At 44.7% G+C, this 24,032-nt stretch overlaps 1 protein-coding gene across 3 annotated transcripts in view; it reads right to left on the reverse strand.

Moving 5' to 3' along the window:
• Window positions 1-24,032, reverse strand: part of ASPG (asparaginase) — a 60,471-nt gene that overhangs the window by 30,940 nt on the left and 5,499 nt on the right. For 2 of the 3 annotated variants that reach the window (XM_028750382.2, XM_028750289.2), the window contains exons 2-6: window positions 18,675-18,804; window positions 16,982-17,093; window positions 10,285-10,410; window positions 8,085-8,168; window positions 6,818-6,944 (exon numbers count right to left, since the gene is read on the reverse strand). In XM_028750382.2, coding sequence (XP_028606215.2) covers window positions 6,818-6,944; window positions 8,085-8,168; window positions 10,285-10,410; window positions 16,982-17,093; window positions 18,675-18,804 — 579 coding nt within the window. The remainder of the gene's footprint in view (window positions 1-6,817; window positions 6,945-8,084; window positions 8,169-10,284; window positions 10,411-16,981; window positions 17,094-18,674; window positions 18,805-24,032) is intronic. The other variant, XM_077923619.1, reaches the window with a different exon arrangement.

Below are 24,032 nucleotides of genomic sequence, written 5' to 3' on the forward strand. Positions count from 1 at the left end.
AAACCTCACTCCTCTGCTCTTCCCATCACGTGTCCAGACTGAGCTGCACAACCAGCAGCCACCGCAAAACTCTTCTTTCCCTACACAATAAGCACCACACAGCAGAACACCACTTTTTGTCAGATAAGAGTTCAGCAGGGTGTTGTTGTTTTTAAGCCAAAAGATAAGCAATCTTATGTCATAAAAATGTCACAGCACCCAAGTCATCTTTTTTGCAGCAACTGAAGATTAGTTTGTTTTCAACCCCAATCAATTTCCCCCTCGCAGTCTGGCATCAGCTACCCCAGAAGGACTTATTTTCTGAGTGGATGTTGTTGCAGAAGAGTTATTGCCAAGTTTTCCTTCAAAATATGTCCTACCTAGTTTGGAAGTTGTATGTGTTTTTTAATACAGCGTCTGAGATGATGTACGTTGGCACTGATCCTCACAGAGAGGCAGCCAAGATTAAAAGAGATCATTCAAAGAGGGCAATCGGTTATCTTATTAGAATTCAGTCTGTCCACTGAATCCAAAGCTGGTGGATAGGAGTCTAATGAAGCAGATGCCATAGCACCAGGGCAGCCGTGGAAATGGAAACAGTGGGATCCTTCCCCTGGGTCTGAACAGCCAAGTTCCACAGTACCTTGCCAGTACAATTGCATGGGCAGCATACCAGTCTGAAGCCCATGAAATGCTCTTATTCAGGTCAGAGGGTTGGCTGTTTGAGGGACTCTAATCTTCCAAAAAGGGTCAGTACCTAGGAGAGGTGGACTGCAGACAAAAAGGCTCAAAAGGCCTCAGTTCACTTTCAACACTTGTGGAGAAAGTTGCTCACTTGGAGCTCTCTGTGGTTTTGCAACAACTGAACTGCCTTCCTCCATGGGCTCCTGTACATGAGTAGAACAGATCACCAGAAGGAGAGGGAGGAAGAGAGGGGGGTGGCTGGTCCTGCTGTAGCCTTCTGAAGAAGTATATGTAGGATTAAACGACAAGCTTACACACTGTGAGCTATGAATGAGATTAAATAAACTCAGGTTACTTCCAGGGAAACATACATAAAGTAGGGGATGCAAGTCTCAGTATAAAAATGTTTTGATGTATAGGTAGCCAAACTTACCATCCAGTCTTCCACAATCTAGTGCCCTCCAGAAGTTTTGGACTACAGGTCCAATCAGCCACAATCAGCATGGCCAATGGGAGATGAAGTCCCAGACATTTGGAGGGCACCAAATTAGAAAAGGCTGACTTACACAATGCTGAGCTGGACCAGCCTGACTTGGCGTAAGGCAGTTTCCTATGTTCCAACTAAAACCAACAGGTTAGGCATCCTTAAAAGGTAAAGGTAAAGGTACCCCTGCCCGTACGGGCCAGTCTTGCCAGACTCTAGGGTTGTGCGCCCATCTCACTCAAGAGGCCGGGGGCCAGCGCTGTCCGGAGACACTTCCGGGTCACGTGGCCAGCATGACGAAGCTGATCTGGCGAGCCAGAGCCGCACACGGAAACGCCGTTTACCTTCCCGCCAGTAAGCGGTCCCTATTTATCTACTTGCACCCGGGGGTGCTTTCGAACTGCTAGGTTGGCAGGCGCTGGGACCGAACAACGGGAGCGCACCCCGCCGCGGGGATTCGAACTGCCGACCTTTCGATCAGCAAGCCCTAGGCTCTGAGGCTTTTACCCACAGCGCCACCTGCGTCCCTAGGCATCCTTAGAATAACACTAAAAGACATATTGACAGAATTTACCATATTTTTCGCCCCATAGGGCGCACCGGCCCATAGGGTGCACCTAGTTTTTTTTTGGGGGGGGAATAAAGAAAAAAAATTATTTTCCCCCCCCAGGCGCGGGGCTGGGGCGGGGGAAGCCCGAGCTTCCCCAGCCCCCAGAACAGGCTGCTCTCCGCAAGCCGTGGGAGCCCTCCCGCGGCTTGCGGAGAGCTACCCGAAGCCCGGGCACGACTGCTCAGTGCGCCCAGGCTTCGGGATGCAGGCAGCTCTCTGCAAGCCATGGGAGCCCGGCGGGAACTCCCGCGGACTCCCAAGGCTTGTGGATAGCTTCCTGAAGCCTGGAGAGCGAGAGGGGTCGGTGCACACCGACCCCTCTCGCTCTCCAGGCTTCAGCGAAAGCCTGCATTTGCCCCATAGGTTGCACACACATTTCCCCTTCATTTTTGGAGGGGGAAAAGTGCGTCCTATAGGGCAAAAAATACGGTAGCTTCTCTGTCAACCTCATCTGTATCCCATCAAGCCTCCCTCTCTTCTCTTTCTGCCATAGTATTGCAAAGAAACTGAAGGCTAGGGTACTGATAGTCACAAAAAACAACAGGTGCAAAATATTGGCAGTGATGCTAGAAAGCATTTTTTAAATTTAATTTTTTGGAGGGGGGTTGTCACCTTTTGCCAGTGGTGCTGTGCCTCAAACAGCACAGGCTGACATGCAATAATTAAGTTGGCACTGATCTGATCTAGAAACAGGGAAAGCTTAGTCAATTTCATTTCTTCATGCCGGGCTGACATTAAATGCACAGACAAACCTATTTGGCTGAGGAGATGTAAGGAAGAAAAGTTACCCAACTGATTTCAGAATTGTTAAAACGCTTTAGAGAATCACAATGTGAGCACATTAGGAAACTGTCTCCTGGGACAAAGAAGAGTTCCGAGATATTCTAAAAAGTGGAAACATGTGTTGTAAGGATTCCATAGGAGCAGCACCAATGGTCGTCCTCTTCCACCGAGCACGCAGCTTTGGGAGGGACGCACATGGAGCGGTGAGGGAGGAAGGGGACACCCGCCTAGCCAGCCAGATCAACCGAACCAACCCTGGCGATCAATGGGGTGACAGATGTCGCAGCCAAATTGCCCTCACATCCTGGATGAGGCCAATGGCCCATCTACTCCAGTATCCTGTTCTCACAGTGGTCAACCAGATCTCCATGGGAAGCCTAAAATCAATATCTGAATGTGATTGCATTTTCCCCACTTGTGATTCCCAGGAAAATGGTATTCAAAACTACAATGTCCCTGAAAGTGAAGATAGAACATAACCATGATGTCTAGTGGCTGCTGATGGCCTTTATTGCCTTATTGTTATCCAGGAAAGCTAATTGTTTCAAAACCATCAGCAGTGAGGAACAAGCCTATCTGTTGATGTCATAGATACCATATACCCATTTAGCATGTGAAATGCCACTCAGAATATTGCAAACAAGCCCTGCTCTCTTTGTTGCACATAGTAAAGACAACACTGTTGAAATGTAGGGGAGATTTAACTAATCCAAGCACATTATGGAGAGCAGTAGAACTCTGGTTAGGCAACTTGCAGGAGTCACGCTACAATACAGGTTTGAACTCATTCACTTCACGGAGTGCAGTAGCTCTGAGAAGAGACACCTCCCTAAGGAGTGAGGGGGGTGCCTGGATTCAGTGTTATGAAATCAAACCAGAAATGCAACTTTCAATGAGTTCCGACCTCCAGACAGATGCTTTCTTCTCACCTCTTCTTTTCTAGGCTAAAAGTAAGCCAGACCCCATTACATAGATTGGTGAAGTATTCATTTTGAATACAGGGAGGTGGCCAAGAAGTGGAGAGCCACAAAGAGTCTATGGGTGGATGTTCTTGAAGCAAAGAAAGGCACAGTTCAGGCGCGCGAGCGCGCACACACACACACACACTGCCCTCTTCTCATGGCACTAATTTTCTGCAAGATAATTGATTCAATTTTTGTAAAAGAGAGATATGTAAAACTCTGCCACCTAGATACTCATGACAAGAATAAACATGCCTGCATTTATAGCGAGTGGGGTAGTAATGCAAATAGCCTTCATCTAAACATACCAAGAAGGGACGTGAGTGGTGCTGTGGGTTAAACCACAGAGCCTAGGACTTGCCAATCGGAAGGTCGGCGGTTCGAATCCCCGCGACGGGGTGAGCTCCCGTTGCTCGGTCCCTGCTCCTGCCAACCTAGCAGTTCGAAAGCACGTCAAAGTGCAAGTAGATAAATAGGGACCGCTCCGGCGGGAAGGTAAACAGCGTTTCCATGTGCTGCTCTGGTTCACCAGAAGCGACTTAGTCATGCTGGCCACGTGACCCGGAAGCTGCCTGCAGACAAACGGCGGCTCCCTCGGCCTATAGAGCAAGATGAGCGCACAACCCCAGAGTCGGTCACGACTGGACCTAATGGTCAGGGGTCCCTTTACCTTTACCTAAACATACCAAAGAGTGGCTTGATCTTTCTGGAAATGCATGGCTTGCTTAGGACCACTTCACACATTTTTTAAGTGTGGCCCTAAGTTGTTTTATGTATACTTTTAAAAGTTAACGTTGCAATTGAAAGGAACATGTGTTATCATTGAAATGGAATTCCAATGGCAAACCCAGGTTTGCTGTCATGTGGAAAATAAAATTTAGCATTGCCAGATAATCACAGTGATAGCATTGGTCCCTCCTTACACAGAATTCTATAGCTAGAGACAGGGCTTCTAGGCCAGACTTCACCAACTTGCTCTTGTTGTTTGGGTCTTGTTCCTCACTCTCTCTCAGCCTTAGTTCCCTCTCAGTGAAACAGGAACAGTCCGGCTGCCATACACCCATATTTTCCTGGATAAAACAGGGATTTAAAAGGCGGAATTGATGTCCTGGTTTTTGAAATACAGCAACCCTGGGAACAGGAGCGTTGGAAGCTGCTTTATACAGAGTCAGGTGACTGGTCCTCCCAGTCAGTTCTTAAGCAAGGGCCTTTCATGCACCTTGCTCCCTGATCCTTTCAACTGAAGATAGCAGGGACTAAACTTGTGACCTTCTGCATGTGAAACATGTGGCCTTTCACTGAGTTATAGACCCTCCCAGTGGCCAGTCGTACAGAGTGAGGATTAATTCCATGAAGGCAGTAAAGAATTCTGCAAGAGTCCAATTTTAAAGAAAAGCCACTCATATATTATGAATCAAAATAACATTTAAATATAGTGGGTTGTATCCAACAAAACGTTGCATCCATGCAAAGATTTCTGCTTATGCACTGGAACTTCCCTTCCCTCTTCTCCTCTTGTGCTTCCCCCCCCCCAAAAAAAAAACCAGAAATCTGTTCTGGGCATTCCCCCAACCCTCTAGAGCAGATTTGGAGGGGAGTGCAGGAAAAAGGAAGGAAAATCCATTTTCCAGAAGAAGACCTTGCACGAATGTGATGCAACCCAGTACTAGTCTGCTCAGTGGAGGCTGAGCTCTGTCACAAATGATGCAGATCAAGCAGTTCCACTAACTGTAAGGCAGAATTCTACACTGACTGGCAGCAGCTCCCCAGGGTTTGCAGCTAGGCTCTCTCCCAGTTGCATCTGGGATTTAACATGGGACCTTCTGCATGGAAAGCAGATACCCTAGCACTGAGCTACAGCCCTTACCCATCATTCAGCCAGACGTTGACAGACTGAGCAGAACTCGCCTCCATAAATTCCAACAACATATTCCTATTTGTTTTTACCCAGCAGTCTTCACAGTCTGCAATACTGGCCTCATTGTACATCTCCACTTCCTCTTCATCTTATAATTGCTGGAAGTGAAACAGCACCACCCTCACCTATCTGTCTGTCTGGCACCTGCCATCCTAGACTGACTGTGGGAACAGAAAGTTAGACTTTTGGAAACAAGTGTATGTATGTAGCATGCCTAGTTCAGCAACAACTCTCCCAGGAGGATCACAGCACCAAAGTATTTGTGCTTGATAACTTCTCCTGAAACAACATTTACCTTGTCACCTGGGGCAGCAATTTTCTATCTAGGGCCATTCATTCTTTGCACTAATCCCTGACTAAATTCAGTTCCAACAGAAATAGAGCTTGTAATAACCTACCCCACACCCACCCTAATTATTATTCAAATTTACTTATTTTGACTAAGTGAGCTCAAATGCCATATTTTAAGCCTGAATTTGAAATCTGTTTTTTTTTTTTATTAAATATTGACAGTTTTGCAGAAGTCAGAATTGTGTGGCAGTAAAGAAGTGTGGATAACAGAGAGGAGAAATAAAAAAGGTAGTAACAAAGAGATACAAATAAAATGCTACCCCCTAAGCCCACTGCAGAGAGTTTGAGGGCTAAAAACTTGTTTTCTTTTTTAACATTCATTCATTCATTCGTCACACAAATTTGTATACCATGTATCAGCCTGAAGTCATCAAAGCAATGTGCATGTTAAAAATTCAATAAAATTCAAAACGTAGAAATCCTAAAATTAAAATAAAACCATTCCTACAAAGTCTAAAAACAATAAAACAATTTATATAGATGTAGGGGAAACCTCAGGGAAAGTCTTCTTAAACAAAAACGTCTTCAGTAGGCACCTAAACATCACAGTGCTGGAGTCCTGCTTAATTTCAGCTGGTAATTGTTCCAGAGGGCTGGAGCTGCATCACCAAAACCCTGGTTTCTAGTACAAACTAAGTGCACCTATAGAGCATGTATTATTTTCAGCATCTGAGCAGCACAGGTGCCAGGTAGAGATATATGGGGCATGGCAGTCCCTTGGGTAAATTGGTTCCAAGTTGTCAAACGCTTTAGGTTTTAAAAAATAAAGCTAAAATCCTCAGAAATAAAGCTGGCCAGAATCAAGCTGATCCAGAAAAACAGCAACATGACTCCACATGATTTTGTGTGATAGTATCCAAAGAAGAAGTGGTATGGAACCTATCATTAAAGTATACAAGCAATGGTGCGGCCAGAGTCCATGAACAAAAATGGCCACATGTATAAAGATGCTTAAACGTCTTGACCTAGTACTGCAACAGGTCAGGAAAGGGTTACAGATGGGATAATTATACAGCTGGAAGGACTGAAATCACAGCATGGCTTACTTATAATATCCACCTCAGCAGTTGCAAGTGAAGGCAGGTTAGGTGAGGAAAAGGCATTGAAGCTCTCTGCATCCACCTTAGTAACCCGGTTTCCCCTGTACAGTTTATTATGAAAGTACAGGCACACCTACAAGGACGAGGAAAGGAACATGTCAGTATACAAACCTTGTAATTAAAAGATCCAACAGATTTTTATTTTTTTTTAATGCCTGACTCTTTCTTTAAATATAATGAGAATGACTTAGGAGAGAGTTATAAATACAATGAAAATTATGTAGGAGAGGTTTATATCTCTTGTGCTTTCAAAAAGTGCCACCTCTTGTCACTTAAGTGTTTGGGGTTTCAGACTATTGGAACTAAATATAAGCTAACAGCTTGTGGCATTTCCATCCAAGAGCAGGTTTGGCAGCTCTCACGGTTTGCCAAGAACCTCTCAAGTTGAGACCCAGTGACTAGGATGTTAAAAAGTGAGGGTTGAAAGGGACTCTTACCATAAGACGTGCGCTGCTCTTGAGTACACTGTGGGTATATAAATAGCTTCAGAAGCTTTAGAATGGTTGGGAAAGCACGTATTATTTCTAGAGAGGCAGACAGGAGCGTAGGCCCCCTTGCAGTTTGTACCACTGGGGGCATCCAGCATAGCACACACACACTCCAATGAAAAAGCACTTTCCCCTAAGCAACACTTTCCTCTAGCAAGTTGGTTGCTGCCGATTTTATGCTTCTGTGATGGTGGTTCTCTATATTACTAATGCTTTTGGGGGGGGGAATTAGTAAGCAATATTTCTTTAATAACTGATGTCAAATCGAAATAGGATGCTATTTCCTTTTTAAAAATAATTGCGAGGTATATAATCATTTTTTAAAAATCAGTTGGGCACCTGCTAATTTCAAGTTAATGGAATGGTATATGTACAAAACAGAATATGTAAAGAGGAGAATGTATTACTATAATAGGGACCTTCTGGGTTGTGCAAAAAAACCACAACCCTATCTTTAGTATCCTAAATTAAAGGAGGTGTTATTTTATGTTTGGGAATGTATGATTTTATAACCTCAAATACCATTTGTTGTTGTTTTATAAAGTTCCCCTATCAAGAAGATAAACTGAAAATTACACTTCTCTTTCAGTTTGTACACTGACTGCAATATCTGAATTTCTGCAAAATCTGAAATGTCAGTGAAAGGACTGGGCTGATAATCATCAAGGATAGAGAGGCATGCAGGACAAGCAGAGGTAAGGCTAGCAGCAAGAAGGTGACCGGACCTCAGGGATTACAAATTGTCCAGCAAAGAGCAGTGACCCCAGCAGATTGGCTCTACCGTCATTTCTCAGTTCGTATATGGGTACCTAGAAAGAAAGAGAGAGAATAAGAAATGACTGCTGTTGAAAACACACACAGCGGCAGCAGCAAGATAGGGGGTTGGAGGAGACTCCGGATATGTAATACAAGCAAGTGTAAATCCATGAATAATTAATGCAACGTTCTCTTATCAGATGATTTATTGGAACGTGGACGTATTTCTCCATCATTCTAAACTATGGCAGATGGTGGAATTTCTCCAGTTGAATTTAAAATATATTCTCCCCAACCCTCATAAAGTTATCCTTTAATTTTGCATATTCTTTATGCTGGCAGGGAGAGGAGGGAGAGTGGAGATTTCAACTTGGAAGAAATATCACTTGCCAATTACGACACACCCTCCCTCCCCCAGTAGACAACCTACGGCCTTGCATATTATTTGGAAACCTCAGCTAGTGCAAAATGTGGCAGCCAGCTGCCCGATGGGGCTGGTTCACCGACAGCCCATTATCCTGGGACAACCGTGGATTCTCCTTTGGCAGGTGACTAAGGGCAAAACTGCCAGTGGCAAGAGAGATCTATAATCAGACCTTCCTTTGCTTTGGTTCCCCCCCCCCCCGGCCTTTACTGTACTTCAAAACATGCACAGTAGACTGCTAATGTCACCACGCCACTAATGCTGATGTAAGAGGAGCCTAATTGTTCCCTTCAACACCCCATTTCCCCACCCAAAATCACCCCCTCCAAAACTGCTATTAGCCCCACTGAAGGAAAGACGCTTGCTATCTATACTGTATTTCTCTTCCCCCACCCCCCAAAGCAAGGCTACTAAATAGTGATGATGATAATAATAATAATAATAATAATAATAATAATAATAATAATAATAATAATAATTTATTATTTATACCCCGCCCATCTGGCTGGGTTTCCCCAGCCACTCTGGGTGGCTTCCAATAAAACACTAAAATACAATAACCTATTAAACATTAAAAGCTTCCCTAAACAGGGCTGCCTTCCGATGTCTTCTAAAAGTTTGGTAGTTATTTTTCTCTTTGACATCTGGTGGGAGGGCGTTCCACAGGGCGGGTGCCACTACCAAGAAGGCCCTCTGCCTGGTTCCCTGTAACTTGGCTTCTCGCAGTGAGGGAACCGCCAGAAGGCCCTCGGTGCTGGACCTCAGTGTCCGGGCAGAATGATGGAGGTGGAGACGCTCCTTCAGGTATACTGGACTGAGGCTGTTTAGGGCTTTAAAGGTCAACACCAACACTTTGAATTGTGCTCGGAAACGTACTGGGAGCCACTGTAGTTCTTTCAAGACCGGTGTTATATGGTCTCGGCGGCCGCTCCCAGTCTAGCTGCTGCTTTCTGGATTAGTTGTAGTTTCCGGGTCACCTTCAAAGGTAACCCCACATAGAGCGCATTGCAGTAGTCCATGCGAGAAATAACTAAAGCATGCACCACTCTGGCGAGACAGTCTGCGGGCAGGTAGGGTCTCAGCCTGCGTACCAGATGGAGCTGGTAAACAGCTGCCCTGGACACAGAATTGACCTGCGCCTCCATGGACAGCTGTGAGTCCAGAATGACTCCCAGGCTGCGCACCTGGTCCTTCAGGGGCACAGTTACCCCATTCAGGACCAGGGAGTCCTCCACACCTGCCCGTCTCCTGTCCCCAAAAAACAGTACTTCTGTCTTGTCAGGATTAAACCTCAATCTGTTAGCTGCCATCCATCCTCCAACCACCTCCAGACACTCCAGACCCTAGTGGTTTTAGGGTAGGACAGCGGTGGATTATGTCCAGTGGACCTGGAGCCAGTGCTAATGACTGGCTAACCTAACTAATTCCAGTTTTCTCCCCATCCTCCTCTACAAAGGCAACACTGAGACCCTGGAGGAGGAAGCTGACAGCCAGTGCCCTGGACAGGTTGTAGGGAAGGAGGCAGGCAGGTGGGGGCTGACTGAGGGCAGAATAAGGTTGGTGGGGCTGTGCCCCATTTCCCCCAGTGGAACAGCCTTGTGTCCCCTATCTGTGAAATAAGACACATTAAGCACATACCTCCCAAGGCTGCTATGTGTAAAATGAGACACCCACCTTGTACATGTCAGCTTAACTTTGACACAAGACAGAGCCCACCCTGCTCAGTTTTCAAGGAAGCAGCTTACCTGAGATCCCGTCAGAACAATGGTTTTACCCAGGTTCTCACACATGAAAGACAATGCTGAGGCTGTATAGGCCATTGTGTCTGTGCCGTGAAGGATCACAAAGCCATCATACTTTTCATAGTATATCTGTTGATAGAGAACAAATTTCTCACATTAAGAAGATAAATTTTAAAAATGGGCAGGAATGATAGTCTGGGGAGAGTACAACAACGTGAATTTTTAAAGGGGAAAAAACTACACCAAATAAGTTGATTTTTTAGTATAGTACTATTTTCCTCTAACATGCTGTTAAATAATTTTCAAATGACCAAATGCATTCTAGGTGCCAGCATTCAAATATTGAAGCAACATACAGCGGAGGCAGGGGGAACAACTATTACTTACATTTTAATTTTTATTTGGAAAGCTGTTTTAATATTATTGTATAAGTGTATATACTGTATTTTTCTGTGTATCAGATGCCCCCATGTATAAGACACCCCCTATTTTGGGGGACTCCAGAATAAGAAAATGGGTGAGATTGGCCAGAGTTGCTCAGCTTTTTTTAGGGGGGATTGCCAAAAAACGCTGATCTGCCTAACCTACCACTCTGCCACTCACACGCATAGCAAAAGCCACCTATCGTCTCTCCCCTCACCTATCATCTGTCCCCTTGCCCAGTTGCCGCAGCGAAAGCCAATCAACACCAGCCCTTGCCGCAGCCACCAATAACACGCACAATAGCCGCTGACCGTTGGCTCGCGGCAGCAACCAATCCCACTCCCCCCCCCCAATGCACTATCCGTGTATAAGACGACCCCCATTTTTAAACATATTTTTAAAATAAAATAACCTTGTCTTGTACATGGAAAAGTACGGTATATGTGTGTGGGCACATGAAATGTTTTGTAAATCACCTTTAAAAAGGTAAAGGTACCCCTGCCCGTACGGGCCAGTCGTGTCCGACTCTAGGGTTGTGCGCTCATCTCACTTAAGAGGTCGGGAGCCAGCGCTGTCCGGAGACACTTCCGGGTCACGTGGCCAGCGTGACGAAGCTGCTCTGGCGAGCCAGCACCAGCGCAGCACACGGAAACGCTGTTTACCTTCCCGCTATAAAGCGGTACATATTTATCTACTTGCACTTAGGGGTGCTTTCGAACTGCTAGGTGGGCAGGAGCTGGGACCGAAAGACGGGAGCTCACCCCGCCACGGGGATTCGAACCGCCGACCATACGATCGGCAAGTCCTAGGCACTGAGGTTTTACCCACAGCGCCACCCGCGTCCCTTTAAAGGTGGTATAAAAATAATCACCTTTAAAGGTGGTATAAAAATAAATTTCCTCTCATCATGATAAACCATGGTTTGTTGTGACATACAAACACTGCCATTGTGAGACAATTCTGCTTTGGTTTTTTAAGTGTACATTTAGCCAGAAGAACAAACCAGACTTATTAAGATTTATGTATATATACCACCTCTCCTCGGAGATACTCAAGGTGACGTGCCTAGGGAGGGATTCAACATTGCACTAAGCTAATCTATTCCATCAGGGCAAGCATTTCTGTTTGCCAGATGGAACAATCACCCCTCTCTTCCCTCCACATGCCGTTTTGGGGGTTATCTTGGACCTCTCCTGAGCCAATTTCTGGACGCGCAGGGTAGAAAGAAGTCCCATTGCTCAAGCAGAATGCCTTGTGCTGGGGTTCCACTGCTGGGACTCATTAGTAGAATCCCACCCGTAATTCTGTCCTCCCCATTTCATTCTCACAACAACCTTGCAAGGTAGGTTAGGCTGGGAGACAGTGACTGGCCCAAGGTTACCCAGTGAACTTCATGGTCTCACAGGTCCTAGTCCAACAATCTAAGCACTACACTACACGGTCTTATATTACCGAGGAGGCAGGCTGTGTGCCTAACAACACACAAAACAAAACAAAACACTGTACCAATGGAGCCATATTTATTTGTTTATTCCTATCTCGCATTTGAATGTTTCCTTCCAGAGAAGCTCTGACTTGAACATAATTAATTGTTAAAGAATACAGCCAACAGAAAATGAAGTTCTTTCAGTAGCTAATTATGAGAAAATTCAAAGACCTGTTCTTCAGTGTATACATATTAATGATGTGTCCTTAACCAGAGGAAGACTGCTAATTAAGAAAAGCTTAGCAGTTGCTTTAAAACAGGAATGTTAACATATGCAAATGAGTCATATGGTCTGATTTCTTTGTCGCCTCTTTTAGTTGGGGATTATACCATTTACGGGAACAGATTAAGCAAACTGGGGCCATTGTAATAGTACATATGAGAAGGAAGCCCCAGCATCCAGTCTCAAGAGAGGCAAATCACTAATGTAAGGCTGCCCTCTTCTGTCCAAAAGATGGCAAGGAGCTGTATACAGTGGTACCTCAGTTTAAGAACAGTCCGGTGTAAGAATGATTTGGTTTACAACTCCACAAAAGCGGAAATAGTGTCTTGGTTTGAGAATGGTCATAAATCTGACATCAGGAATCGCAAGACAGAGAAGCCAGTAGGAGATCACTTCCACCTCCCAGGACATTCAATACAGGACCTCAAAGCAGCTGTCTTATTACAAAAGAATTTCAGAAATAGACTTGAAAGAAAAGTTGTTGAATTACAACTTATCACTAAACTGAAAACTATGGAGAGACCTGGTCTTAATGGAGATATTGGATTCCTGTCTCATTACATATGCTAATAATCTGCATACTATCCCTTGCTTTTTCCTTAGGACTAATTGCAGTCGTTAACAGTCCTCAACAGGTTTACCATACTCATTTAGTCAATCACCCATCGCCTACTACCCTCCTGAGAAAAACCCCACCCTCCCACTATATATAAGGGTCTGGTGACTTCTGTTTCAGTGTATCTGAAGAAGTGTGTATGCACACGAAAGCTTATACCCAAACTTAGTTGGTCTCTAAGGCAGTGTTTCCCAACCGGTGTTCCGCGGCACACTAGTGTGCCGCGAGACGTTGCCTGGTGTGCCGCGGGAAAAATTAAAAAATTTGAAAGATATCCAGAGAGGCGGCCTTCAGGCAAGTTTTAATTTTAATTTTCCTTCTCCCACTTAATGCCCCACGCTCGCCCGAGCAGCTTGCAGTCCTCGGTAACCACGGCGACCCGAGGGAGGGGAGGGAACAGGGAAGTCGAGGGCGGCGGCGAGCCGCGATGACGTCAGTGGGCCGCGCCGCCTCGCCCTGGCACGGTGTGAGAGCCCCGGCTAGTGGCGCGAGCTTCGGAATAAGTGGGATCCGCGTGCGCGAGACCGAGATCGCGGGTAAGGAGCTCAGCCCTGGGCAGGAGGAAGCGGGGCTGCGCGTGCGGGCCACATCCCCACAGAGAGCGAGCCTCCCCCGGCCCACCACTCCGGGCAGGTCCACTCGCATGAGGGGGCGGCGATGGCGACGGCTGGCAGCTTGCCTGCAATGCCATCCCTCGAGCAGGCGAGGAGCCCGGAGGCTACCAGATGTGAGTCCTCTTTCCCACCCTGCTCGGGAGTCCAGAGCACTTGGTCGCATTCAGGATCTAGAGTGGGGAAGCGGGGCTTCTGTCTGGGCTGGACACATTGGGCTGCCTGTGCCGCTCGACCTGCGGGGAGAAATCAGGGTGGGAGTCACGACCGTGAGGCAGGGCTGCCAAGTGTGGCAGAAGAGGACACGGCCGTCGCACCTGTCCTTAGGTAGGAGCTTCTTCCGTGTCGACCTGCTGCCCTAAAGTCTTGGCTTTTTTCTTGGCTTTTTGGCGGTTGGCACAGAAGGAAGGCAAGGGGGAGGGGAAAAAATTGAAACTTACACTTTCGTGCGTCCCTCCCGGCGTGACGCTGCGCGCTGACGTCACGGGGCTGTAATGGTGGTGTGCCTCGAGATTTTTTTCATGAAACAAGTGTGCCTTTGCCCAAAAAAGGTTGGGAAACACTGCTCTAAGGTGCTACTGGACAATTTTTTAAATATTTATATACATATATGGTTTGGCGGGTGGCGGGTGGCGCTGTGGGTTAAACCACAGAGCCTAGGGCTTGCCGATCAGAAGGTCGGCGGTTTGAATCCCCGTGACGGAGTGAGCTCCCGTTGCTCGGTCCCTGCTCCTGCCAACCTAGCAGTTTGAAAGCACGTCAAAGTGCAAGTAGATAAATAGGTACCGCTCTGGCGGGAAGGTAAATGGCATTTCCGTGCACTGCTCTGGTTCGCCAGAAGTGGCTTAGTCATGCTGGCCACATGACCCGGAAGCTGCACGCCGGCTCCCTCAGCCAATAAAGCGAGATGAGCGCCGCAACCCCAGAGTCAGCCATGACTGGACCTAATGGTCAGGGGTCCCTTTACCTTTACCTAAGAACAGAATCCAAAAAGCAGAAGGGCTCCAGTGGCCGGAGGCCTCATTAGGGAAAGTGCGCCTCGGTTTAAGAGCGGTTTTGGTTTAAAAACAGACTTCCGGAATGGATTAAGTTCATAAACCGAGGTACCACTGTATATTCATTCTTATATAAACGGCCTCAGTCCTGTATACCTGAAGGAGCGTCTCCACCCCCATCATTCAGCCCAGACACTGAGATCCAGCGCCGAGGGCCTTCTGGCAGTTCCCTCATTGCGAGAAGTGAGGTTACAGGGAACCAGACAGAGGGCCTTCTCGGTAGTGGTGCCCGCCCTGTGGAACGCCCTCCCTTCAGATGTCAAAGAGATAAACAACTACCTGACATTCAGAAGACATCTTAAGGCAGCCCTGTTCAGGGAGGTTTTTAATGTGTGACATTTTAGTGTATTTTTGGTCTCTGTGGAAGCCGCCCAGAATGGCTGGGGAAACCCAGCCAGATGGGTGGGGTACAAATAATAAATTATTATTATTATTATTATTATTATTATTATGATGATGAAATGTATAGACTCTCATCATTCGTGACCATTGTCCCTGACCTTAAGCCATGCTTGCTAGGGCGGAGCACAGTTGTGGTGCAGTAATATCTGGAAGACATTATGTTCACTTTCCCCGATTTAGCAGATTGAAAATTCCAGGGCAGTTTCCCCCAGACTTATGAAGAATATATGAAGTTGCCTTATACCTAGTCAGGTACATGGCTTATCTAGCCCAGAACTGCCCACTCATCGCAGAGCTTTTAGGCATAATCACAAAAATGCAATGCAAGTCAATACTTCTGTATATAGAGAGCTGCCATATACCATTGAGTCAGACCACTAGATGCATCTCACCCAATACTGTCTACTCTAACAAACAGCAACTCGTTATAGATAGGTGGCTGTGTTGGTCTGCCATAGTCAAAACAAAACAAAACAAAAATTCCTTCCAGTAGCACCTTAAAGACCAACTAAGTTAGTTCTTGGTATGAGCTTTCGTGTGCATGCACACTTCTTCAGATAGCAACTCTTGAAGGTCTTCAGCATAAAGCTGTCTTGCTGCTACAGGTCCTTTGATTAGAGATGTCAGGAACTGAACCCTAGACTTTATGCATGGGAAGCCTGTGCTTTACCAATGAGCTATGAGTCCTCCATTTCTCATCCCACTGAAGTGCTTAAAAAAATCAATTATGTTCCTTAATAACTCAAGGCCAAAATATGTTGTGCTCCAGAAAAGTCTAACTGGCATTACCATGCATAAACCTTGCAGTGCTCAAAGCTGCATTATGCCTCCACCTTGTGGTCAATCGGATTTTAACTGGAAGTTGAAATGGCAAGATAAAGAACGGTGATGTGCTGCAAGAAACACAAACCAGAACTATGCAAAAGAAAACTGATTGCATTAAAGTTACATCAGACTTTTCCATGGACAATCCTGTGAGCAGGATCCTAGATTCCAGTTAGATCCTGTTTACAGATTAATCCTGGAAACTTTGGGTAAAAACAAAACTCTGGATTATGTAGGGACTTTTGCTGTTGCTCTAGCAACGTGGTCATGACATTGCTTCAGAAAGCCATCCCTTGAGGAGCAAATCTTATGTTGCAATAAGCTTTAAAGGTATGCATATACAGTGGTACCTCGGGTTAAGTACTTAATTCGTTCCGGAGGTCCGTACTTAACCTGAAACTGTTCTTAACCTGAAGCACCACTTTAGCTAATGGGGCCTCCTGCTGCTGCCGCGCCGCCGGAGCACAATTTCTGTTCTCATCCTGAAGCAAAGATCTTAACCTGAAGCACTATTTCTGGGTTAGCGGAGTCTGTAACCTGAAGCGTATGTAACCCGAGGTACCACTGCATTTTTAAAGAGGGGTGAAATGGAAACAGCATGTTATTGTGAATATTAAAAAAAAACTATTCATGTGCTTCATTTGCTGGTCAGCGATGAAGATTGGTAAAGAACAGCATGTGTTGAAACATCCTGCCAGTTACCCTATGGATACTGAAAGTGGTTTCGTTTTGTCAGCATGTAAACTATTCTAGGCTGTTGGAATCACAATGTGAAAGACAATGGTTGTTTCCAAATAGTGCTAAGTAACTCCCTGCATGAGGACTTCTGCATATGGCATGTGACTCCCCTCCCACTCTCCCCATGTGCTCCCCTAGATATGTTCTGAGGGTTCTCCCAACCCTTCGGATCAGATCTGGAGATAATGTGGGATGAACCCAGGGGAGGGGAGAAGACCCGTTATGAAAGCGAAAGTTGTTCTGCTTACAAAATTTATTTAGTTGGCTATGGCTCAATATTTTTTCTGTGACCAACAGCATTACAAGATTAATCCAAAATACCTCCAGGAGACTGCCAATCTTGTCCCATTCAGCTGGCGTCATGTTTGAAGAATCAAGCAGTGGAGAAAGTTCCAGGATGGTGTAGATAATTCTTTTATTTTGTCTAGAAATGCTGTCAAAGAAAAAAAAACTTTTTATGAAATGAACTATTTTAGTTGCAGCCCCTTTTCCACTGGAAACCTGAACATTGGGCTGTGCATGGTAAGAAAGCCTACAAGGGGATATTGTTGCTATCTGAGGAAGTTCACTCTGTGACACAACTTGAACTTCATAAACTTCTCTTCCTATCTCATCTGCTATTCTATTGAAGAAATCTTAGCCAGTTGAAATACAGTGGTGCCTCGCAAGACGAAAAGAATCCGTTCCGCGATTCTCTTCGTCTAGCGGTTTTTCGTCTTACGAAGCAACCCCATTAGTGGCTAAGAGGATTAGCGCTATTAGCGATTTAGCGGCTTAGCGGCTAAGCTGTTAAAAGGCTATTAATGGCTTAGCGGCTTTGAAAAAGGGGGGGGAGCGGGGGGGAAATGGCGAGACTCGCAAGACATTTTCGTCTTGCGAAGCAAGCCCATAGGGAAATTTGTCTTGCGAAGCGCCTCCGAAACGGAAAACCCTTTCGTCTAGCTGGTTTTTTGTCTTGCTAGGCATTCGTCTTGCAGGGCACCACTGTATTGGACAATTAAATCTGCATCCAGTTACATGGACCTTCTTTTGTTCTTATGCATGTAAAAAAAAACAAGAGTTTTAAAATCAAAAGTAACCTTTGTTCAAGATGATATACGCACAATACAGCAGGTACCATCTTAGAAAAAGTATTCCTTCATGAGGAAGACAGAAAAAGGAATACCTCTTCTAACACAATCTGCCAACCACTTTTTTCTTCTTTTTTTGTAAATACAGTGGTACCTCGGGTTACATACGCTTCAGGTTAGAGACTCCGCTAACCCAGAAATATTACCTTGGGTTAAGAACTTTGCTTCAGGATGAGAACAAAAATTGTGCTCTGGCGGCGCAGCGGTAGCAGGAGGCCCCATTAGCTAAAGTGGTGCTTCAGATTAAGAACAGTTTCAGGTTAAGAACGGACCTCTGGAATGAATTAATTACTTAACCCGAGGTATCACTGTAATTGTATTAATTACTACTCCTCTCAGAGGTATGCTGTTATAAAAAAGATAATCATATTCCCAAGGTACTTCTCTAATGAACAGCAAATCTGCTGTCCGTTAGAGAAAGTTACCTGCTGAACTGAAGGTTGGTTAGTAAACTTTCTTTGAATTTTCTGAATGTCTGATATGAGCCAATGCAGCGAGTAAGATCGGATTTTTGTAAGCCACAGCTGCAGATTAATGAGAAAAGCTCTCGGATCCAGGAGAATTAATCAGTACACAGTACAATCAAAATATGGACCAAGTAAAAGTGTGGATGAGCCTCAGTCAACCCACTGGCTTCTTAGATTTCATCACCCAAACAGTTTCAAACATACAGTATCTCCAACCATGAAGGTTTGAAATTTGCCTTGAAAAGAAATGAAATCTGAGGTGTTCAGGAATCTGATTTCTGGCGCATGTCACATCCTATGCTACTTCTGTGCAGCGGCTTATACAAAGCCCTAACAATCAGGTAAAAAGCTAAAAGCACATGCTACTACACAGGAAGATTCAGAATTCTAAGGAAACTCTTCTTTCCTAATACTCACGGAAGCACCAAGGTGTCATCTCCGAGGTGAAGGCGGGAATACAGATTAGTTTCCTCGGCATATGCTGCATCGTGAAGAATTGGGATCTTCTTCAGGGCCCCTGCTAGCATGTTAGCCTCAGGAGCAAGGCCTGAGAAAACAGGAGGAAGAAAAGAAAAATGTGAATAAAACAAAATGTTCGTTAATTTCTTATCTGACAGTTGAACCTCCTTATCATCTGCTCAAGGTATATAAGAAAACTGGTTTAAATTCTACAAATACAGCATAGGCTTCTGATATTTATTTATTTATTTGCTTTCTTATTTATTTAATGGCATTTTACACCATCTCTCCAAAACATGTATGAAACTATTTTGGGGGGGGGGGGGATATACGATGAATTAAAAAAGATGATGGGGATAACTTTTACTAAAAAACCAGAGGCATTTCTATTAAGTATTTTAGATAAAGAGATCCCAAAAAATCTAAGAGAGGTATTTTTGTATGCAACCACAGCGGCTCGTATACTTGGGGCCAAGGGATGGAAAGATGACGAGGCTCCAAAAAGAACAGATTGGCAAATCAAATTACAGGAATTGGTGGAGACGGCTCAACTGACTAGGAAACTCAGAGGAAACTCAAAGCAGAAATTAGCGAGGAAATGGGATGTTTATAAAAAAATATGTTCAAAAATACAATAATAGTTTTGACTCCGTGCTAGTGAAGGAAGGTGAGGACAGGTGAGCCCACCTAGGCCCAAAGTCACCCCCACCAAAGCAGGCTCAAAGCTTCTCAAAGCTTTTCAAAATCATTTTCTCAGCAGCTAAGCATCAGAAACATTCCGCTCTGCTGTAACAAAGGTAGAGAACAGTCCGTTGTTTTTCAGGCCTTTCTCATGCCTTCTGGCCTTGCTAAAGAACCACATTGCAACTTGCTTTCTGTCCGGGAACCATGCCAAAGCACAAGAATGAAACAACTGGAACACACTGAAACCCCCTCACCCCCTTTCCTGCCAAGAGTCCACCATAGTCCCAAGACAGCTTTCTGTACATGCTCAGGGGAACACATCATGGGGCAGGACTCCTGAGGGAGGAGAAAGGAGGAGGGAACTAGAAAGGGGTATATATGTTTGTGCACATCACTGTGAACTCGTGCATGCTTTTTGTGACTTATCACACTTGCTCCTTCTACCAGTTCATGGATGGTAGAAATAAAAGCCTTTTCTCCGAAACTATTCCTTGAGTGTCTGTTGACTCCCACTTCCCTTTCCCAGGCGCAATATTTTTCCCACCCGAGGGCAAAGCCTCATAAGGCTACACTAGCATTCGAGTGATAAAGGAGGTGGACTACAATTAAGGAATTATTATGTTTTCAGAATGTACTAGAAAAATTATATAGAAAGGTTTATTGTTTTGTGTACATTCGAATGTAAGATAAAACATATGCAAAGGGACTTGAGAAGAAGTCAAAGTTGAAGCAAAGATTTTGGAAGATAAAAGGGGGGAAATATTTACTTTCATTATTATCATTTTCTGTGCGGGTGTGGGTATGTGGGTGTCTGCACATATGTGTGTTGTTGTATGCAATGTTTGGGAGGAAATAAGATGGTAAATAACAAATAACAAACTAAATATCGATGTATGTAATTTTTTATTTCTTAATTATATTTAGTGGTAGTATGGCTGTACAGTGGTGCCTCGCAAGACGAAAATAATCCGTTCCCCGAGTCTCTTCGTCTAGCGGTTTTTTCGTCTTGCAAAGCAACCCTATTAGTGGCTTAGCGGATTAGCGCTATTGGCGGTTTAGCGGCTATTAAAGGCTTAGCGGCTTAGCGGCTAAAAGGCTATTAGCGGCTTAGCAGCTTAGAAAAAGGGGGGGAGCGGGGGGAAATTGCAAGACTCGCAAGACGTTTTCGTCTTGCGAAGCAAGCCCATAGGGAAAATCGTCTTGCGAAGCAACTCAAAAACGGAAAACCCTTCCGTCTAGCGGGTTTTTCGTCTTGTGAGGCATTCGTCTTGCGGGGCACCACTGTATTTTTTTTGTAACATAAAACCATTCAATAAAAATTATTTTAAAAAAACATGTATGAAACAGCTTACACATATACAAATATTAAATAAATGACATAAAATAATAAGAGCATGGCAGCAGCAAAAAAACAACAACCCCAAAACCTCTGGATAAATGCCTGCAATTTTTATTTATTTTATTTTATACAATTTAAAAAGATTGAATAATAAATAACAAGATGACAAAAAATAGCAGCAATCTCAAGACACCATAAAGGCTCTTCCAGTCAAGAGAGGACAAAGGGACTGTTTCCTTATGGGATAGTTTCCAGGAGTATATTACTTTTCTAAGCTAAGTCTGCCTTCTGGGATCCAATTGTGAACAGAATGTGTGAGTAAATTCTTTTTTATACTTTTATAAAAAGAGTGGTGCATGCTCTAGTGATCTCTCGCTTGGACTATTGCAATGCGCTCTATGTGGGGCTACCTTTGAAGAGGACCCAGAAACTACAACTAATCCAGAATGCGGCAGCTAGACTGGTGCCTGGGAGCGGCCGCCGAGACCATATAACACCAGTCTTGAAAGAACTACAGTGGCTCCCAGAACGTTTCCGAGCACAATTCAAAGTGTTGGTGCTGATCTTTAAAGCCATAAACGGCCTCGGTCCAGTATACCTGAAGGAGCGTCTCCACCCCCATCGTTCTGCCCGGACGCTGAGGTCCAGCGCCGAGGGCCTTCTGGCGGTTCCATCATTGCGAGAAGCAAAGCTACAGGGAACCAGGCAGAGGGCCTTCTCGGTAGTGGCGCCCGCCCTGTGGAATGCCCTCCCATCAGATGTCAAAGAGAAAAATAACTACCAAACTTTTAGAAGACATCTGAAGGCAGCCCTGTTTAGGGAAGCTTTTAATGTTTAATAGGTTATTGTATCTTAGCGTTTTGTTGGAAGCCGCCCAGAGTGGCTGGGGAAACCCAGCCAAATGGGCGGGGTATAAATATATTATTATTATTATTACTATTATTACTATTATTATTATTATTAATTATGCCCTACCTGGGTGGATGGAGCAGCCAAGTAATTTCGTTGTCCCCGAGAAGGGGCAATGACAATAAAGATTTATTATTATTATTATTATTATTATTATTATTATTACTGACTGTGTCGTGTCTTTTTATGAGGGACTAAATGGGGAATTACCAACAAAACTTATTATAGAGGCTTTAGCGAGCCTGAGCAAACGTATCTGCTGTGTAAGTTTAAAAGGGGGGGTGTTACTCTGCTAAACTGTGGAACTTGTTAACACAAGTTGGAAAGGATATACAGTGGTACCTCAGGTTACATATGCTTCAGGTTACATACGCTTCAGGTTACAGACTCCACTAACCCAGAAATATTACCTCGGGTTAAGAACTTTGCTTCAGGATGAGAACAGAAATTGTGCGGCGGCGGCGCAGCAGCAGCAGCAGCAGCAGGAGGCCCCATTAGCTAAAGTGGTGCTTCAGGTTAAGAACAGTTTCAGGTTAAGAACAGACCTCCAGAACAAATTAAGTTCTTAACCCGAGGTACCACTGTAATCAAACAATATATGCTCTCCTGCATCCCTGAACATTCCCACACGCTGCCTTTTCTGTTTGAACACAGCTTATAATAGTGGTTTATAAGCATGCTATCATTTAGATATGGACTGCCTATATTAATTTGTGGCTTCAAGCGTTTCCCTGACACCCCCAAAAGATCCAATTTTTGGGGTGCACAGGATGCAAAGGCCCCATTTCACAAGCAGATACTGTTGCACAGAGCTTCCACAAGACAGGTCATATTAGGTCAATCCTACACTATTATGTTTAAATTAGGATGGAATATTGTTAATGGGATGCGAGTGGCGCTGTGGGTAAAAGCCTCAGTGCCTAGGGCTTGCAGATCGAAAGGTCAGTGGTTCGAATCCCTGCGGCAGGGTGCGCTCCCGTTGCTCGGTCCCAGCGCCTGCCAACCTAGCAGTTCGAAAGCACCCCCGGGTGCAAGTAGATAAATAGGGACCGCTTACCAGCGGGAAGGTAAACGGCGTTCCGTGAGCTGCGCTGGCTCGCCAGATGCAGCTTGTCACGCTGGCCACGTGACCCGGAAGTGTCTCCGGACAGCGCTGGCCCCTGGCCTCTTGAGTGAGATGGGCGCACAACCCTAGAGTCTGTCAAGACTGGCCCGTACGGGCAGGGGTACCTTTACCTTTATTGTTAATGTTGTTGTTAATGTCAGCTGGCAGTTTATTTTATTTTTATTTGCTTTTGTTTATGTTATGTTTGGGGGGGAAATATTTTTTTAAAATAAGATTAGACATAGCTAGCCCATATGCCCAGGATGCAGGTATTCATGTAGGACAGAAGCTAAAGTCAAGGTTAGAGGTTTCTAAGAGAACACTCCCTAAAAGGGATGGGCTTGAGCTGCAGGGAAACCCAACTTCACCCACTTTGCCACATTTCACTAACATCTGAAGTGTTTGCTTAGGGCAGTGCTCACAATAAACATGACACACGCAGCTGTTGCAATCCTCTGCCTAAATTAGAACGGAAACAAGGAGAGTGAAGAGGCTTGAAAACCTCCAGAGGCAAATATCAAGCTTTTTGTGGGGGACAGGTTACTGTCTGTAAACAGAAATAAACAATCCGAATGGTAAACTGGGAAATATGTGTGTTTCAAATCTGAAATAACTAAAATCTACCTGCAGTCTTAACTTCCATAGAACTCATACACGGAAAATGAAAGTTGGATCAAGAAGCTAACTGTTTATTAATGATTGACACATAAGCCCTTGGGCAAAGACACATAAACATCCAGTTCCACTGCAGATAAAATAGCTGTTACCTTAATGTATTACAGATCGAGTCATCTGTGATGAAAAATGCAGATAAGAAAAACAGTGTAATGGCAAATGAATGTTTATACTCTACATTGGATCCCATTTCCTTGCAGGACTTACTTCCAAGTAAAGACACAGAATTTTGCTACATGCATAATTTAGGACAGTTGCCATAAGCAGTGATTTTGAGCACATTCATGTGCTAGAATTTCAAGAGCCGAGATCGGTACATACTATTTGCAACTGAAAATAACCTGGAAAATATTGGAGAGAGAAAATGCATTCTGTTTTTGTTTTTCCACTATTAAAAAGTGGGAAATTTTGACAACATGGCTTAACTTGTTACATCCAGAGATACATCTAGAAATGAATGAAAATTGTACAGTACATTCTTTAATGCAAAATGAATTCAGTGGGAAAGTATATTACAGAGCATTCAATGATTCACATCTCAAGTACTACCTCCTTACAAGAAGTGCAAGTTCTGAGAATGTGGAGGTGGGGAAGGAAGTGGCCA

The sequence above is a fragment of the Podarcis muralis genome, chromosome 1 (genome assembly GCF_964188315.1).
Source record: "Podarcis muralis chromosome 1, rPodMur119.hap1.1, whole genome shotgun sequence".
NCBI classification, from domain to species: domain Eukaryota; kingdom Metazoa; phylum Chordata; class Lepidosauria; order Squamata; family Lacertidae; genus Podarcis; species Podarcis muralis.